General features: G+C 46.5%; 1 protein-coding gene and 1 long non-coding RNA gene across 2 annotated transcripts; one reads left to right on the top strand and one right to left on the bottom strand.

The window, feature by feature from the left end:
- The first annotated feature begins 1,088 nt into the window (after positions 1-1,088).
- On the top strand, positions 1,089-6,387 carry LOC121838403. Its single transcript, XR_006078490.1, has 2 exons — positions 1,089-1,753; positions 6,005-6,387. It is a non-coding gene; the product is annotated as an uncharacterized LOC121838403 (long non-coding RNA).
- Positions 6,146-18,702, bottom strand: LOC115309840. The gene is made up of 12 exons (XM_029968087.4): positions 17,775-18,702; positions 16,415-16,591; positions 13,493-13,646; positions 13,275-13,367; positions 11,757-12,132; positions 10,711-11,089; positions 10,466-10,627; positions 10,197-10,383; positions 8,940-9,182; positions 7,304-7,475; positions 6,388-6,536; positions 6,146-6,324 (listed from the first exon to the last, which is right to left on the bottom strand). Exons 1-12 carry the CDS (start codon positions 18,201-18,203, stop codon positions 6,146-6,148), a joined length of 2,700 nt encoding a protein of 899 aa, XP_029823947.1. The 5' UTR covers positions 18,204-18,702.
- Positions 18,703-18,943: the final 241 nt, after the last annotated feature.

The raw sequence follows: 18,943 nt of genomic DNA, 5'->3' as shown, positions 1-18,943 counted from the left end.
TGCCACATAATCGTCTTTCCGTGTCTTCGGTCACCAGCTCGCCCGTGCCTTAACTCTTCTTTCAGTTATCGTTTATGTGCCGTCGAAGGTTTGGCATCACCAGACATTTCGTAAGGAAGGGTTTTCAGCGCTGGCGAAAGCTGTGTACTCGCGCTCTAATTTTTCCGATATGCCACAAAATGTTGTCCCGGAACATAGGTCAGCTTGCGTATCCCCAGTTGGCGGGTTAGAATCCCGACCGAGATGCTCGTAATTTTACGCTTGCTTATTACCGAGAAGGCGCCGTGTAACCGAGATATCGGTTGCCCGTCAAAAGATTGCGAAGTGGTCCAAATTAATAATCAGACCTCCGTTGGGACGTGCTAGGTACCCCTCGTTGGGTTGGCACGTAAACCCCCAAATTTGCGCATCTTTTCCCGAAAATGGCGAAGTTTTCTCGCCGCTTGTTTCTACAGGCGCTAGACATTTACTCGTACACACGGAAACGCCCGGCGCGTAGTGCGGCCAAGGCGGTGTGCGTTTGACTGGTTTGACCGCACATATTTCCAAATTTAGTAGCCCAATTGTGCACCTTTATAGAGCTGTACGACAGACTACACGTTTGTTGTCAATAGCAAAAGTGTCCGCGAAAATGATCAATGCTGCGATAATTACGCTTCAGTGCACATTTGTTTGTTTTCAGAGTGTAGCTAATATTTGCACGCACGTTTTTTTTGTTGTTTTGTTTTGTTCTTTGTTAGAGGGTAACAGCAAATTAGTGGCATGAGCATAAGTAATCACATGTAGCCACCTATGCAAATGTCAAGGACCAAAAAAGAGGGTGCAATTATTGTTTCATTTTTTATTGATACCGTAGCTTGGTAAGAACAATCACATACACACAATTCCCACAAAACCAGCACAACAAAGTAATACACATGTGTAATTTACACAACTCAATTAAAATAACTCCTACTAAACATTCTTGTTTACAACACTTTGCCAGAGCTAATGCAACCGTCAGAGAAAAATAAATGTAACTGATCATACATAATCAAATGTTTCATTGATCCAAATGCTTTATTTTCAGTATCTATGTCCAACGACGACAGCCTGCCGCTTGGAGCAGACTTGGGAGGCCTGCAGCAAGGAGCTATATATGTACCTGATCCGTACAACTTTGATCCCCCATTGCCAGCAAGGGAACGACGTGATAGCCAGCAACAGGAAAGCCAGGAGTCCCAAGTCCAGTACGAACTACATTATGCAGATAAGAACTATTTGTGCAACTTGCATTTTCTGGGGTGACCAGAACTATAGAAAGTACAAACATAGCACCAAGGGAGTCCAGGCTGGCAGGAAGAATGTGAAGACCTAACCTCTTAGGTGGACCTCAGAACGGCATGCTGATACTTCATTAGGAAACCTACCTTCTTCAGGGTTAGGTCTCCTGAACAAGGCAGGTCTCCTAGTGAAACGTTGGCACGCCACTCTCACATCTGCCTCAAGCTCCCTTTTCACATAAGCATAGAAGATAATTTTTCAACTGAAATGTATCCTCTTTCAGATGCACATGTGGAAATTGCCCCCAGGAGGTCGGGCAATGCTGCAGGGACATGCCAAAAATCACACAAAAAAACTTGGGAAGGTGTGTCACAGAAAATGAACTTTTTCTGCTCGTATGTCTGGATGTGCGACTGCTGAACATAGCGTACGACCAGCTGAAATTTTTTCGCCCAACATATTTGGAGCCAGCAGCTCGGGATCGGAACAAGTAAGACAAGAACTTTTATAGCATATCAAATATAAATGCACTACACTGTAAGACAGTCTGTAAATCCCGCTTAGTGTATTGGCGACTCCAACAAAATCTATCGACGCTGCGTAGCGGCACCGCCGAGAAGCTCCAGAGAGGAGGTCATTTTGATTCTGTCTTCTGCTATCACAGCTTGGTTCTTGTAGGCAGCATAGAAACAAACACTGTTTCCAGTGATTATTTTTATGCTTCTGCCATGTCATTCCCATGCATTGATTAGAAGGTTTCTACTGTCGAAAAATCGTTTTGCTTTCTTATGTAACACATATGTTATGCTGCAATGCAAGATATTTATGGTGGTCCGCGTGCTGAACGATGAAAACGACGTCCTTTTGTCCGCCATTTTGCCTGACCAGCACACCCCCTAGACTAAGCTGGAGTCGCGAATATTGCAAACGTTAGTTGTGCTCATGGTACCTTGGATCGAAGAAGGCACATAGCCAGGTGTTTGTTTTGGGGGAGGGGGGAATATTGAATTACCTAAATTGTTGTGTCTACGTGTAGGTTGAGCCGAAGAAGACAATGAATAAGAATGAACGAACTGAGCTCTGAATGGGAACAGCTTGCCTTCTGTTAAACTTGCATAGACAGTCCCTATACATAACAATTGTCACAATCGACAGCTTCAACTCGATTATAAAGGTTGATTCACCCGTCTTTCCTACCATACCCAGGCGAGCCTGCGATTTCATGGAGGAATGGTACGCCAGTACACGATCCCTTCCAATGGGTCGACAATAGATAATGGCAGAACTGCCATTCTATTTAGCTCACTTGAAGCTGAGAGTCAGCGGACCTACTGCAAACTGCCGGAAGATTCTGCCTTGTCCACTGCTACCACTCATCTAAATGCAAGTACTGCAGGAGCTACCTCCGAATCGCGCAGACCTGCATCGCCCATTTCCAGAGCCTATGATGCAGTGGCAAGAGAGTTACAAAAATTCTTGACAGTAAAACATTGGAAAGATTTATTTTTCGTTGCACACGTGGATGACCGGCCAAAACAGTACAAGAGTGTGTCACGTTCTCCGGGGCCTTGCGACAAACTGCTGGTTTGGGACAATAACAGATGAAATAATCTGCAATCAACTTGTCAATAAGACAATTCATGCCGAAGTATGAAACCGCCCACTACTAGAGCTTGAGCTACCACTCGAATCAGCTCTTGCCATCACCTAAAAAGTTCAGCGGGCGATGAAGGAGGCCAAAGTTTTTACCAAAGATGCGGGACTCAGTTTTCAAGTGGCAAAGATTCAAGCCCAAAAGAAACCAATAGTTAGGGGCAAAACACCCAATCAAAGGTCGTCCAGCATTTACTGCAGATCTGGTTCAATGTGCCACATGGCAGACTACCCTAAACGTCCTGCAAGGAATCAAGCATGCAGAAAATGAAAGATTGGACATTTTGCCTTTGTTTGCAAGCAAACAGTTTTGACAGGATCACAAGTACCAAGCATAGAACAAACTGAAATATAGCAACTCGGATATTAGCAAACTGTACCACATGCAGGATACTTGCGTTCCTTTTTATCAAACTCCTAGTAGACACAAGACCCTCGGTTTCAATCTTTCTGGAAAGCGTCTACAGAAGATGCTTCCATTCTTGTAAGTTGCAACCTACAAGTACTGCATTCATTGGCTACTCCGTAAGAAAACATTGCTATTCCAAACATTTTGGAAAAAGCCAGCTCACCAGTACAGTTGGCACAAAGTAATGGCGATTGCACATTCCACGTCGTCCGAACAAGACAGCCGTAATGGGACTATAAATGCTTTACAAGGGTTGGAAATTCAACTGGACTTTTCATCTCCTGCGGATGACAGGTGACTATCATTTCGGCAAACGACCTTCCAGAGGCCGTTTAAGGTTTCCTCCAGCTGTTCTCAGGTATGGGCCACGCCATTGGGTATGTTCACAAGGTGAAGACGAAGTGTCCATCAGTCTGGTGCAACAGAATCTATGAAGGATAACTTTTGCAGTGCATGACAAAGTTCCTGTAGAGCTGGCAAAGTTGGAGCACTCCTGGGTGATCGAGCGCAATAATGCATCACAGACCACTTCCGCAAATCAAACACCTCTGTTGTTCTCAATTCACGTCCTCTTCTGTGTCCAAACGAGCTCCTTCACCAGCTTTCTGGCACCCACATCTTCAACCAGTGGGACCTCTCGTCAGCGTACCACTAGCTGAACCTGATAGAGGAGAGCGGGGACCTCATTGCGTTCGTGACTCATGAAAGTCTCTTCCTGTTCACAGTATGTTTTGGGCTGGCTTCCACTGCTCCGGCTTTTCAAAATATAAAGAACTGTATTCTTTGGGACACAACAGGCACCATTGTCAATCTATCCAGGATGATGTGCTCAACTTCAGTTGCACAACTGAAGAGCATGATGCCCGCCTAAGACAAGGCTTACCCCGCCTACAGGACGCAGGTTGGAAACCGAACAAAAACAAATGCATTTTTCAGTGCAGCAACTTCAATTTCTTGGACATAAGTTGGCACCTCAGGGAATTGAGCCATGCCATGATAATGTTCAAGCCACCATGCAAGCTTCTACTCGAAGAGACATGACATCATAACCGGTCTTTGCTTGACCTGCTTACATACCGTTTCAAATTCATACCTAACTTTGCAACCATCGTGAGGCCCTTGCATGTGCATCTGCGGAAAGATGTCCCCTTATAATGGCAAAAAGCACAAGAGGTGGCATTTGCATCAGTCAAAACACGATTCGAAACTGTTCCATTTAGTTTTCGACGTGACACTGCCTGCTATCGTCACAGGTTGGAGAGAAATTTACTTGTCAGTTTTTTTTTTAATTCTCCAGTTAGAATTCTACAATCGTCAGAAAGATTCATCGGATTATGGATTAGGCACAGTGCTACAGCAAAACATCCAGATGGAATTCGCACTATCCTGTTCACATCGCGATTGCTTTCCAGCGCCCAGTGCAACCGCTCTGCAGAGTTAGAGGAATAGGCGTGCCTCTGGGCCTGCGAGAAGCATCATGTTTTCCTCTTCGGTCACCATTTCATGCTCAGGATGGACCACCAGGCTCTGGTTACACTACTCTGTATTTAGGGAAACGGTCGACAACCGATAACAATTGCCGGGTGGCCATGCGTCTCCTCAAGATCACCAAAAGGGCAATGAGAATGTTGTGGCAGTCGAGCTTTCTCGTCTTCCTGCATTTAATTCCTCAGATTGCACGAAGTCATACGTCGAAAAAAGAAAATTCACTTGCCCTGTGTGCAGTCTCTGCTGAATTGACCAAGAAGAGGTACAGAAAGAGAAAGAACAAGACCCCGATTTACCTCGGGTGATAGTGTGTCAACATGGGTTGGGGTCTCAAATACCTATGGGAATCAGCACTGTCTCCCACTACAAGATACGAAAAGAACTTTCCTCTGTATATGGCTTACTGCTATACGCAAAACTGCTGGTTCCTTCTGCTTCACTCAGACGAATGGTGTGAACCAAAATACAACTATGTGAATGCTTCTGTGGTGGCCCAGAATGGATAGCGAAGCCAATACTTGTCCAAATACTGTCACGCATGTCAGACAACCGACAAGTAAGCAGCGAAAGAAGGATCACCTCTACAACCAGTGCTTTTTCCAATAAGCGCATGGAAACAGCTTGGAACAGACACTGTGGAACTATTCTACAAACTTCTCTCACCATTACCGTTTTGCAACAAACTAGTTCAGTAAGTAGCCTGGGGTTGCTTTCTGTAGTCAAGTGACAGCAGAGATTGTCTGCGACTTCCTAATAACAACATTGAGGTGAGAGGGACATCCAAACATTACTGCCTTGGACCATGGCTTACAGGTCAGGTCCCGCACAACCTGAGAGTTCCTCAGGTCGAGGGACTTCTCATCATCAGTCTGCAATTTGCAGTCCACAGGCGAATAAACGAGTTAAAAGATTTAATTGAATTTTAAAATTGTCTGTCCAGTCAATCACTCAAGAACGAGGAAACACCCATACAGGCAGTAGTGAATTTCTTCTCTATAAAAGCACACCAGAAGGAGCGGCAAAGGTTTTCACGCATGAAATTTCTAGAAATGTCTAGATATCATGGGCTTTCCAGGTTTCGAAAAGCCTTTTCCTATAGAGATGCAGCAAAAGGGTCCCCAAGTTCACAGTAAAAGTGTAGCAGATGAAGTCTTTCTAAGACTCTTACCAATTCTTCTGTTACTTTCTCAGACGGTACAGGTACACGGCATACAGCCAGTTCGTCTGGTGGATTTGGGGACGACTGGGCAGGTTTCGCCGCGTCAGGCTCCCGTGCTGTGTGGTGGCCAGGATAAGAAAAGAATTCCCATCGACCACATACACGGGCTTCCACTATGCTTGATCGAACCGGGTCCTGTGGGCCAACACCGCTGCTTCCTTGTCTGGCCTTTGTGCAACGCTGCACAGAGGTGGTCGACGAGGACGCGGCCCGTTCGCAGCCACAGCCAGCTGGTAGGTCCGGGAAGCCTTGGCCAACTCCAGGCAGGAATTGAGGAGCCTCTGGACGTAGTCTGAGTAAGAAAGTGTGATAGTCAAGCTGCAGCCAATGTCTGAATAAAAGTGTCTGTATTTACCGTACGACGCAGTCTCCATGATGGGGCTGAGGACCCATTCGCCTTTCCGTGACTTGGGAAACTTCAGACAACTTCGCTTTTTGTCGTCCTTCGTTGTGGCCTGCGCACGGTTGCTGTTCTCATTGTAGTGGAGCACCGCGACGGCAGTCCTGTGAGGGCCGCATATAAGGGGAGGAAAGACTGTAAACATGCCCCAAGCATATTTCATATTAGAACTTTTCAGAAATTTTCATACTGCACAACACATGCTAGTAACCGTATCCACACTGGCAGGCAACCTGTCGTATGCTAGCAGACCATCCTCGGGAACATGGCCCTGCATCGTTTCACACACTAGCAACCCATCCTATTCTCATTGATTGACTCACTATTATTGTGATCAAAATTAAGTCGACACTTCTCATTTACTGTAAACGACTTATTTTTCGCGGTCTCAATATTTCTTGATTTTGGTCGAAGCTCAAGCTTTGTAATAATTCGCAGGTTCTAAGTTTTGCGACACAATGGGATCTCAATGTAGATTCTTATGTGCTTACATTCTACCAAAATTGTTTGCGGGACATATTTTTCGCAAATTGTAGGCGATTCACAAAAATTAGGCCTTCGCGAAAATTAAGTCGTTTACAGTTCAAGATGCGCTGCAATTTGCCACCATTGTGCGGACACAAGTATGTGTGAAAAATGGCTTCCCTTCGACTTACGGTAACAATGAGAAGCTCGTTAAAGACGAGGGAGATAAAGATTGTACAAATTGACGTAGGGCCTCGCTCCTAAAAACAGTATGTGCACTCGCTCATCTGCTAGTGTACATAAGTGCATCCCCAGAATTTTCTGCGTGAGTGGTGCACAGTAGAAATTTCAGAAAAGGCTCATAAATAAACAAATATCACTAGCATATATCAGGATGCCTGCTTACCGTGCCACCATGCCCTCAAAACTGAAATGACTGGATTTCGGAGTAAACCGGAGCAGCATGCTGTGGAACGACTCTAGGCGATAGGTCTGACCGTCTCCAGACACCCTTGGTATGTCCTTGAGTAGTTGCTTGGACATGACGATCTTTTCGAGAGCCACGTATGGCTCGGTCCCTGCGATAAGAGAAAGTATCGAAATAACCCTCAGGGTGTCTAGCAAGTTATTACAACTCTACAACGGTCCCTGACCATTGTAGAGGTGGTTAAATATATCAGATCATTACAACACAAGGCATTGAGCATTCAGAACTGTAACAGTACTTTCGCACGGGCTGAACCCAACTTGCATATTCCGAAATATTTGGGTTCGTCCTGTCCGGATTAAATGAGCACTTTCTTGCCCCCTGACATAGTCAGTGAAGAAGCCACTTCCAGAAACACAATAAAAACATGACGCTGAACCAGACATGTTAATAATTACGAATGGCAGCATGGCATAGCCGCCAGATGCACACTTTCGTATACTTTTGGCTTGGATTGTATTGGGGTCTGCAGCTTTCCCATTTGTTAATAATAATAAATCTAGTAGCTCTAACTGGATCTAGTCTAGTGTCGCGCCCTCAATCCAATCCAAGGCTTTTACTGGATTTGTCGGCGGTTCCCTTTGCATCGGGTATTACACTCTACATCAATTGAGCAGGGCCCGCGGGCTCCGCTCCAAGCAGAATTTATTACCTATTTTTCTGCCCACAGGTTTTCAAGTCTTTGCTCAGGGCACTCGATAGCGTTTCCGGCACATTTTCCCTGACTCGGCTCGCTCTTTGGCAATATCCCTGACAGTCCCCCGATTTTTCCTGGTAATTAAATTTCCCCTGACAATTCCCGGTTTTGCCGGTCTCTAGACACCCTGACCCTTGTAAGTGCTGAGTTTATATCGATAATGACTGAGCAGGTAAGCCAGAGCGCAGCCGAGTATACTCCTGGTGGCACCCAAAAGGTTAAACAGCAAAGCCAGTGCCCATTGCAGCCTGTCCACAAATCACTTTTTTGTGTTGTATACGTGATGCAACTGCCATTTTATTTTTTATCCATCTCTGCAGAAGCTAGATCTCTGCTCAGTAATTCTGCATAAATAATTTTCATATAATCTGCAATTTCCCTTTTTATGCGTCTTTTGCATGTTACAAGTCGGTCTTCACTTCCTCATTCTGTGTCTTTTCATGACCTCAAAAGTGGAGTGTTTTTCTTGAAATATAAGGCTAGAAACATGCAGTTTAAGCCTCTTGATGTAATTGAAATGTCCGCTCAGTACTATGAGCTGGATATGAGATGGAGTCCTCCCATCGGCAGGTCTAGAAGGGGGGGGGGGGTTGGGATATCCTGACCCTCCTTTTGAATTCCGCAGGTGTGAAATGCAGAGCGGAAAAGGGGGGGGGAGCATACGAGTTATCCGAAACACAATCTGGTATGCTGATCTTCCATCTGGAAACACTTGCATTCATCTCCAATTCCTCCTTGTGCTATTTGATTGTAGACTGGCCAGAGCAGCCAAAGGAAGTCTGTCCTTGTTATGAAAGCTTCGCCGACAACTGGAGTGAAAAGAATGTTATGAATGTTTAAAGAATGAATCTTTTTTACCTTCCTGAAGCCACCAGCGCTCTTCGATTGGGCCATGGGTGCACGCAGGGTACAGGGGGCTGGGGTGCTGATGGACGTTGCTCACGTGTCGCATTACGGACACCCATTTTGCGAGCACCAGCGCGCCATTGTCACTGCTGGTCTGTGCACACCAGTAGACGTGTCCACGTACAGTCTTCACCCATGCATTCAAGATGCTGTTCTTCTTTGTCTTGCCTGCAGAGGCCATCTTGCTCCCAATGCCTATAAATTAGAAAGCCTCCATGATTATTAGCTCAGCACCAGTCTAGTTTGGAAAACAAGTTTTGATATTAGATACACTAAATATATGAAGCTATAGTAAAATTGCATCTAGATACTGGTGCAGCATGGACAACATCGTCAACTTTAGTATACCATATGACGTTTGAATAATGCCACGTGTATCTTGACAACAAAGCATGTTGCACTATAGTTCATTGCGCCAGCAATCATTAACTCAATCGTGATCGGGCGGTGTTACACAGCAGTGCCATCTACCATCAAGCCGCTAACGATCATTGAATTCAACTGAGCTCGCCTACCTCAGTTAACTGATGGGGGTTCACCCCAACAGAGCTAAAGATGGCAGCATTCACCACTGATAGCCAGTGCTAGCGAAGCATTTACTATTGCAGAAGAAGGTATCTAAAAATTATCATAGCAGCAAATATTATCAGAAGAGGTATGATACGAAGTCAGAGCTACCACTAAAACTATTGCGAAACGTCGAGGAAGTGCGGCCATTGTGATGTCGGTGGCAGTAAGACTTTCGTTGTCACTCTTGCTTTAAATTTCTGTGAAATATTCCAATTTTCGTTTTCTTTGTTCTCAAAATAAACTAAAATCTATCACTCTGAACGACTTATTTTTTACAGGCTCAATATTTTACGATTTAGGTCAAAGCTGAATTTTTTGAATAATTTGTGGGTTTTCATTTTTGCGACATGGTGGGATCTCAATATGGGCGATTCGTGAAATTTAAGTTGTTTACAGTATATGTCAAGTTAAACTTTTTTTTGTGTGTGTTTTGTGAAACATGTTACACACAATTATCCTCAATACTTTTTTTTCTATCATGTGGGTCACGTGACGTGCATCAGAACTCGGGTCATTAGGCCCATGTACCGCGTAGCACCAGGCAACTTAGTTGAGCTCAGTGAGATGTCCATGATCCTTGACTCAATGATTGTTAAAACGGCCCATGTACAGGGGTATTGGAGTTATCAATACTATTACCTTTTGCGACATGCCATGCGTCGAACCGGTGCTTCGTGTCGGGGTACCTGTCTCTCATCAGGGCATTCACCCCAAAGTGCCGGTCGGTCACAAGAACATACACAGACAGCCCCATGCTCAGGAGGAAGTCCAGAGAACGTTTCAGGCCCTCCGTCTCCATGTGGTTGCTCGACTTGACTTCTGTCGACTAGGGTAGAAAAAGGTGCCGTAAAATGCATACCTGATCCATGTGATGCATTGAGGTCATCTTATATTTAGCCACTTCTTACCTGAAGAACCTCGTAGTGCATGATCTTGTTGATGCGGGTGTCAAGCAGTGTATACGTCCCATACTTGGCAGAGTAACCAGGCGAGTCAGCACGCCCATCGCCTGCAAGGTGGAGCTTGTCTTTCGTGGCTGTCAGGAGAGACTCCTGTTCAGCTTCCCAGGTCTTTGAAACAAGAAAACTCAGTGTCAGGCTCAATCAGTGAACATGTTTAATGAACGGACAATCTTGTAGTCACTTCTGCTCACCTTTGTAGCAGCAGGAAAGACCAAAGAGCTCTGCACCCGGAAGAACTGAGTCTTCTTCAAGACTTGCACGCCTATAGATCCCAGGAGGCGAAGAACGCGCGTTGGGCTGGCTCCAGAGTAGGTGATGGCAGCAGGCAGCAGGATGTTGAGGAGTGCCTTGCTGTTGATTCTGGGCTGGTTCTCCCACACAGTCTTGTGCCCTCGTGCACACGTGATGACGGCGTGCACAAGGGTCCCTCGATGTGTCAGCTTCGTCCGTGTCGGAGCCAGGCATTTGATGCAAACCGAAAACAGCAGCAGCAGCTGTGATGCAGTCACCAGGTACTTCCTCTCCTTTACCGGGTCCACTGCTGCTGAAGACGTGCTGCACCCTCCTTCACTGTTAAAAAAAGAAAAAGAATAAACCAAAAGATTATAGTGTGGAAATTTCAAAAACAGTTCTTTTTTAACGCTTCTAATTTTTTCTATTCTGCCATCATCTCTCACAGTTCTTTGCACAAAACCGGGATATCTAACAAGCTCCTCCTTTCATATTCATTGACCTTGCCAGGTTCTCCCAGACTATCTCTATTAAATTTCCTGGCCGTTATTTCAACCTGGTCCGAATAACCAAGTGTGATCGTCGTGCTTTTTATAAGATGTACTTCTAAGGCTCCTCCACTGCACCATAAACTGTATGTATGATAAAAAACACCCATGTAACCACCATACTAAAGTTTAATTTAGGAACTGGTAGTATAATAAATTAATTAATTATTCATTTAATTAGGTAATGGCTTGCACTATCGAATGATGTTTCAGGGAACATTATTGGGTGCAGCTGTGCCGATGTGCGACTGTAAAGCTTCGTTATTACTGCCGTGCCACTTCCATTTGTCATTTCTCCTGATATAGCCAACCTTTTGACTGTTTCCCTTATATTTGTCTAACTTTTGCAGGTGAAGAAAAGCCCCAGATAATTACAAGTTTTCCAGATTGGTAGACCTAGCTTAATCCTATTCATAAAATGGAGTTCTGGTTTCTGAAAAATTACAGTGGACACATACTCGACATCTGTTGCACCGTCCGAGTGCACAGAGTCGTTGGACCAGATGCTGGTGTCGGAATCCGGTTCATCATCGGAGTTGAAAGAGTTATCCGGCCTGTAACTCTCGTCCAACAGATCTGGCTCAGGGCAGATATCTTCATCGGAGTCCAGGAAGGCGGCCTCCGTGTAACTGGTGTCCGAAGGCGATGCCCCAGGTTCTGAGGGTTCGGGAGTGGCATCCCGCTCCAACGACAAGGGGCTTGGCGTCTTGTCCTCTGTAGGCGTAGAGCACCACTGGCGCAATTCTTGCTCAACGTCTGCAGAATTCTCTTGGGCTTGTTGGGGACTTCCGGGAACAGCTGGCTCGCTCCCCAAAGGGCTTTGGCCAACCATGCCTGGAAAAGATTGAATGCCAGAGCAAACATTATGGTGTCAAAACTGCTTAACATGCACAGTAACAGTGTGCATGACATGACTTGTGATGCAGTGCAGTTTTTACAATTGATGAGCAAAAATATATATCCGTCACTCTCACCCTTCCAAGTTTATTTTGACGCAATAAAAACATTAGGTCCCCACCTTTCTGCCATGCAACTGCAAATAGCCCAGGCTCAACGAAAGATGAGGGAAATGCATGAATGGCCACAGTCAAAGGTAGTGTTATGAACTGGTTGGAACCAGTTCATGCTTGGTAGCGGCAGTAACCAAACTAATATCTAGCAGGCATGCTGGAACCGAGACCAAACCACAACAAAACACAAAATCGGCGGTTCAACACCATGGTTATGATATAACGGTGGTTCTGTGTTTTCAAATAAAGCCGATGAAATCCAAAAACCATTTGCCTGTAAAACTTTTGTCAATTCGAATTCATCCGAAAAAAATAGGATTTTGAAGGTCACACCGACCGGGGAAAAGAAAAAAGCGTGCAATAAAGATCAGGTTGGATCAGTGCGAAGGGTCGTCGGTCCTGAGAAAGACGGTGGGTGTCTGGTTTTGCAGAGAACAAGGCAATGTATTTCTAGGTCACGGCAGAAATAAGGCTGTACGTCTAACGGTGCTAGCGGTTGTTCCAGTCTCAAGTTCAGACCATAGTCACCATGGACAGCATAGTTCCATCAGTGGGTGCGGGTAAAGTGACTTGAATGGGGGTGCGTGAAGCTGAAGTTGCTATACTACTATGTTGTTCAACCTGCGCTTTCACGGCACATTTCTGTGGCACCTGCAACAGCGAGGCGACATTTGCTTTCATGCATATACAAACATATGCACTTGTATTTATTACAGCAAGCTTGTAGTAAATACAAGCACACTTGCTTGTTTTGAAATGCATAGATGAGCTCATTGTAAATATTTCACACTATTAAAATTTGTTTTGATAGAAGAATGAAGTCCAAATAACACTTTCCAAATTTGACAAAAATAAACTCGGGGAAACACGGACATAATGCATCTATGTTATGTATACTATTAAAACTCTCGTCACAATTGTATTACATAGATAGCACTATATTCTTAAGCCACCACAGCTACTCACCGGAAGATGTTGGCAGTGCCGGATTTTCAGTCGAGGTCTGACAAAGCTCCTCGAAGGCTTGCACAGCTTTGTCCACAGACAGTGTCGATGTACCTGGCACACCAAAAAACATTACATTTCAGATATAGACTCGAATAACATTGCACAAAGAGAGAGAGAGAGAGACTGATAAAGCTATTCTGTCATTACACGATAAGGTGAACCAAGTCACTACATACCTCTCGTTACCACACACATACAGATGTGGCAGATGGGCGGCTCCAAGTGCGGTTCAAAATGGCCATCGATTGCAGTAGTTGCTGGCACGGTGTCGCATAAAGCGGCGGTGCTGCTGTTGCACCCTGGCCCAGAAGTGGAAGCCTGGTCCCCGCTCTGTAAAAGCAGTGCGATAGTTACTACAACTGGTATACACCAACTCATGTTTACAAACAAACCGGAGCGCCCCTAGTGGACGCCACCGGCGCCGCGTATGCGCGATGGGGGTGTGGGCAAGAAGCTCACCGTCGCCCATAAACAAACCATTGAAATGCGATGTTGTCGTCGTCGGTGTAAGTTCCCGGGCTCTTTTTCGCGTTGGAATTGTTGATTCTACGTCCTCCTAACGATGTCCGACTACTTGAGCGGCGTCAGCGAAATTAACGAGGCTTGTTACACCGCAAAACTTCGCGTGAATAATCTGACATGCGGCGATTCATTCCGCGTGGACGCCGCAGAATAGCTAGAGCCTGATTCACATGATGAGATTTCACTCGCAATTTTCAATAGCGACGTCGCTCGGACTGCAAAAGCGTGAACCGTAGCTGAGATGGTCGACGTCAATACTGAAAATCGCAAGCAGAATCTAACCAAGTGAATCAGGCCTAACAAGTCGGTGATGGCCACTGGTAACAATGATCAACATCTCCTTGTATCTACTGTTTACATCGAGCCTGCTTACCAACCTTCAAACTTAAGTCTTTTGAGGCCTGCACTTACTTCTTATCGCAAGTGCCGGGCCCACGTTTGGTCTACGGGCCGGTGTCCTCTAAAAGGGCAGACGACAAACAGAAACGTTTGAAAGAGCAGACGACAGTTCGAACGATCAGGCGACCGTTTAAACTTGAAGACGCACTGAACGCAGTTCGCAGGTGGTCCGTACAACTTGACGGTTTTCCGGCATTCATTTTGGAACAAAACAAATAAATCTGATGGCCAGAAGTATCCGTGAATTCAACCCAAAATGCTTCCCGCCCAAGCAACTGACCTTCAAACCTTTCTCGACCCTTTTGGTACAGCCCCAGTCGCAGCATTTTGACAAGAAGGCAGGTTTTTGTCTGGTTGCTTTCAAAACAACGCAGGAATACACGTCTCAGATGGGCACTTCCGCCCACAGCCCCGGACTGGAAGTGCGTCCGACGCGCCACAACCGCGCCGTGACGTAACAGAAATGAGTTTGTGTATACACGAACTCAACTCTGCGACGTCACGGCGCGGTGGTGGCGCGTCAGGCAAACGTCCGGTCTGGGGCCGTGGGCAGAAGTCCCCATGCCAGACGTGCATTCCTGCATTATTTTGAAAGAAACTAGACACAAACATGCCTTCTCGTCAAAACGCCGTGACTGGGACTGTACCAAAAGTGTTGAGAAAGGTTTGAAGGTCAGTTTTCACGTGCTCGGTTCGCCCGAGAATCTGGATATGTGCTGTGAAAAGGGAAAAGCAGACGCCGTCGGACAACGATTGCTTGGGCGGTAGGCACTTTGGGTTGAATTTGCGGATGCTTGTGGTCATCAGATTTATTTGCTTTGTTCCAACATGAACGCCAGAAAACCGTCAAGTTGTGCGGACCATGTTCAGTGCGTCTTCAAGTTCAAACGGCTGCCTGATCGTTCGAACTGTCGTCTGCTCTTTCAAACGTTTCAAGCGTCGGTGTGAGTTCCCCTGCCCTTTTTCGCGTTCGAATTGTTGCCCTGGCAATCTCCGACCACTTGAGCGGAATCAGCGAAATTAGCGAGGCTCGTTACACCGCAAAACTTCGCGTAGTGGTGGTCCGCACAACTTGACGGTTCTCCGGCGTTATGTTGGAACAAAACAAATAAAGCTGAGGACTACAAGTATCCGTGATTTCAACCCAAAGCGCTTCCCGTTCAAGCAATCATGGTCCGACGGCGTCTGGTTTTCCCTTTTCACGACACATATCCATGTTCTCGGACAAACCGAGCACGTGAAAACTGACCTTCAAACCCCTCTCGACTTTTTTGGTACATCCTCAGTTGCGTCATTTTGACTAGAAGGCAGGCTTTGTGTGGTTCCTTTCAATGCAGGAATACACGTCTCGCATGGGGTCTTCTGCCCACAGCCCATACCGGAAGTGCGCCCGACGCGCCACCACCACGCCGAGACATAACAGAGTTGTGTTTGTGTACATATAGGCTGGTTTCACATGATATACCTTCTGCTCAAACCCACGGTAGAATTCTTAGTTTGTGGGCCTTAGCCCTTTGCTTTCCTGCGGGCGGAAACAATGTTTTCCAACTTGCGCAATTTTTTTTTTTTTTTTTTTTTGCGTTGTGATTGGCTGCGCCAGTCAAAGAAGTCGGCAATGCAAAGGAGCGTCGGCTGGTACTCAATTTTCATACATATTGATATTTATTCGGCGCTTAGAGGATCTGTTACTTGAGGAATTGGCTCACTAGTGGCCAAAATGGCCCCAGTCGGTGCTGCGGGGCCACCTTGATGGACAGAAAAGCGTAGTGAACAAAGGTATGTGAGGCCTAAGAGCGTCTTCGATGGTGCTTCTTGAGCTCTGCCGTCGGTAGAGATGCTGATTAGGTTTTGTGGGATTCACCAACACCGCAAAACTTCGCTCATAAACAAGCGCCTCCACGTAACGAATAGGGCAAATGGTAGATGCAGCCCGCGGCCCCCCCCCCCCCCCCCCCCCCTGCACTCCGAAGTGCAATCGAAGGAAGTGAAATTTTGTTTTTTGACACCACCTTATATCAAACAATGCGAGACGCTGTTGATGATTCACTTTTTGGTTGCGGGCCAAGGACCTGCACGTTCAGTATTAGTAAACATGTTTCGTTACTCATAACAATGTTATCTCCATGCTCATGCATAAGATATGGCTAATTTGTACCAATGAAAACAAAAATACGTACTTGGCTAAGGCACGCTGTTCTGGCTTGGTTCTGACCAACAGGTTCTTCTTGAGCCACTGGTGCATCCAGCGATGACTCATATGTTGGTGCTTTGGAGTCGTCATCCCATGTAGTGACCACTGGCAAGCTACTGCTCTTCGACACTGTGCTGCTGCTGCTGCTACAGTGGTCACCGCTCTGTGAAACCAATCGGTCAATATTTATTGTCTTTGATTTGTTCATAACACACCCTATAGCCTAGTTTAAGTGTAAGGGCCGCGCGAAAGTTATAAAATAATGAATGAATAAACATTATCGTAGGGATGGGTTCCAGCACCCCCAGGTGAAGCCCAAAGTCCGGGGCCTCAAAAATGGCGGCCACCAATTTGGCACGGTCCACCTGCTATTGCTGGCCAGTGGCCGCATCATCGGTCTGCCGCTCCTCCCAGGAGGTGGGGGAGGGGTTGGGAAGAGGCGAGACAGAGGGAATGTCCTGGCATTACCAGACCATGTGGAGAAGTGTGGGAAAAGAGTTGATGTCATAGAACGCCCTGTCTGCGAGTAAGAGAAGGCTGAGGAGAATAATGTTGTTCAGTTGGTCGGATGGTGGCAACCCCATATCTTCCCCATATTCTCGGTGTGAGAGTTCTCGGGCGAGTACACAAGCACACTCATTACCAGGGACAGCTGTGTGTTCAGGGACGGCTGCGTGCCCAAACACACAGCCCAGGCACCCGCACCCAGACTAACGGGAAAGTGTGGGAGGTGGAGTATAGGAAGGAGTCGAGTAGGGACACAGTGGATAGATGCAAGGTGGTGAGAAGGAAGTGCCGGCAGGCCGTCTGGGAGTCAGCCAGAATGTTAGTGGGGAGGAAGAATTGCCCTGTGCTAAAATGACGATGTGCAACAAGTGTCAACATAAATACCAATTGGATGCCTATATTAGAATATCTTGGTCGCCAAACAAACGAACAGTTTTCTAGTCTAACTTGCAATAATGATCGGATATATTGTTCAGATTACTGGTTTTGAAAACAACTTGTTTGCTCATGTACTTTCTACTGATAACAGCATAGATAATTGAAATATATTAATATTATAGTACATAACGGCGGTGTTCAGAGTTACGGTTCCCAATTTCAGGTTCGGTTCAGTCCTGGGTAAAGTTCGTACAGCCGTTTGAGCGTTTGCAAGAGCACGCCAGCCCGCGCGCGGACACGCGCACTCACTTCTACTGATATATAGCACAAAACGTTAGCGTGCGTTCACGTGCGACGTGCTCGTGAATGTCGCCTCAACAGGCTTGCAATCGCACGTGCTCGCCCGCACGAACAGAGACAAAAGCATCGGCCAGCGCGACGTGAGCGAGGAATATACGTACCCCGGTCCGACGACGCTTCACGCATGATTCGTCTGCTGTTTGGGGAGGCGAGGATCGAGGAACGAGGTACGACGACACGGCGTCCGGCGTCAGTCCGTCGGCTGTTACGGAAGGCGAGGATCCAGGATCGAGGATCGACGGCACGGCGTTTTGATCCAGACGCGCGTACTTGGTTGAAAACCCAGCGTCGCAGAACAAGCGCAGATCTCGCTGGTAGCATTCGGGCAAAAAGTGGTCAGAACAGATCAATGTCCTGCTATTTGGCGACCACGGCTTCTCGGAGTTCCAACGGCGCACGATGTCTGTCCAAACAATGAGACGCGCACTGTCGCGAGGGAACTTGTGAAAAACAACTCCCGGGCTGGTCGACTGATAGTTCAAGCAGGCAGCAACACAACATCGTGAGCCTATGGCCCTTCTGCGAGGCATCGCAGCTAGGCTTCGGGGATGCTGCCCGCGCTCGAACCGTAACAAAACCACAAAACGCCGTCCTCCTACTGCTCCTACTGCAGCAGAGGCGAAACGAGGAAACGAGTGCGTCTGCTCCCAACTTGGCGCATGCGTTTTACGGTGATCATGTGGACAGAGCCAACACGCAACGCCGGGAGGAGCCACTTCCACTCACGACGTCTTCGTTCAATTTCGCCCGGAGAAGTAAAAACAACCAAAACATAGAACTGACATACGCATGCCTCTGACGTAGGTGCTCACTGTTGGCTGCGCCAGATCCGTGGTATTGACAGCGCTGTTGATTGCTCTTCACGTCGCGCGCTAGAGTTAGCAGATTTCGGCGACTTGGCTCGTTTGAAAGTTTGCTGGCCAGATTAATAAATATTTAGACGGAATTACATCGCGAAACTTGGCATGTGGTCTTCCTATATGATGCTGAAGAGGGCTACATAGTTTTCTCAATATCAAAAATGAAGCGGAGTTGCCCTTTAAGGCCACGGTCCCACTGAATGTGGCAGTTTAGGTACTTTTGGGCAGGTCATTACTCATCTCCTTTTAAATACTGTTTTGTGTGATTGATGTCTTTCGAAAGGCAATGCAACCTCTTTCATTTGATATTATGTATGTGTTGGCTTTTACTGTTCATGCGCGTTTCTAGCGTTGCGAACATGATGGTGCGGACCCTCACTTGCTCCGCTAGTTCATGTTTTATGAACGAT

This window comes from Ixodes scapularis, unplaced genomic scaffold (genome assembly GCF_016920785.2).
Source record: "Ixodes scapularis isolate PalLabHiFi unplaced genomic scaffold, ASM1692078v2 PGA_scaffold6__148_contigs__length_123643588, whole genome shotgun sequence".
In the NCBI taxonomy this organism is placed as follows: domain Eukaryota; kingdom Metazoa; phylum Arthropoda; class Arachnida; order Ixodida; family Ixodidae; genus Ixodes; species Ixodes scapularis.
The sequence above is the reverse complement of the archived record's forward strand: the minus strand, read 5'-3'. Positions and strand labels throughout refer to the sequence as shown.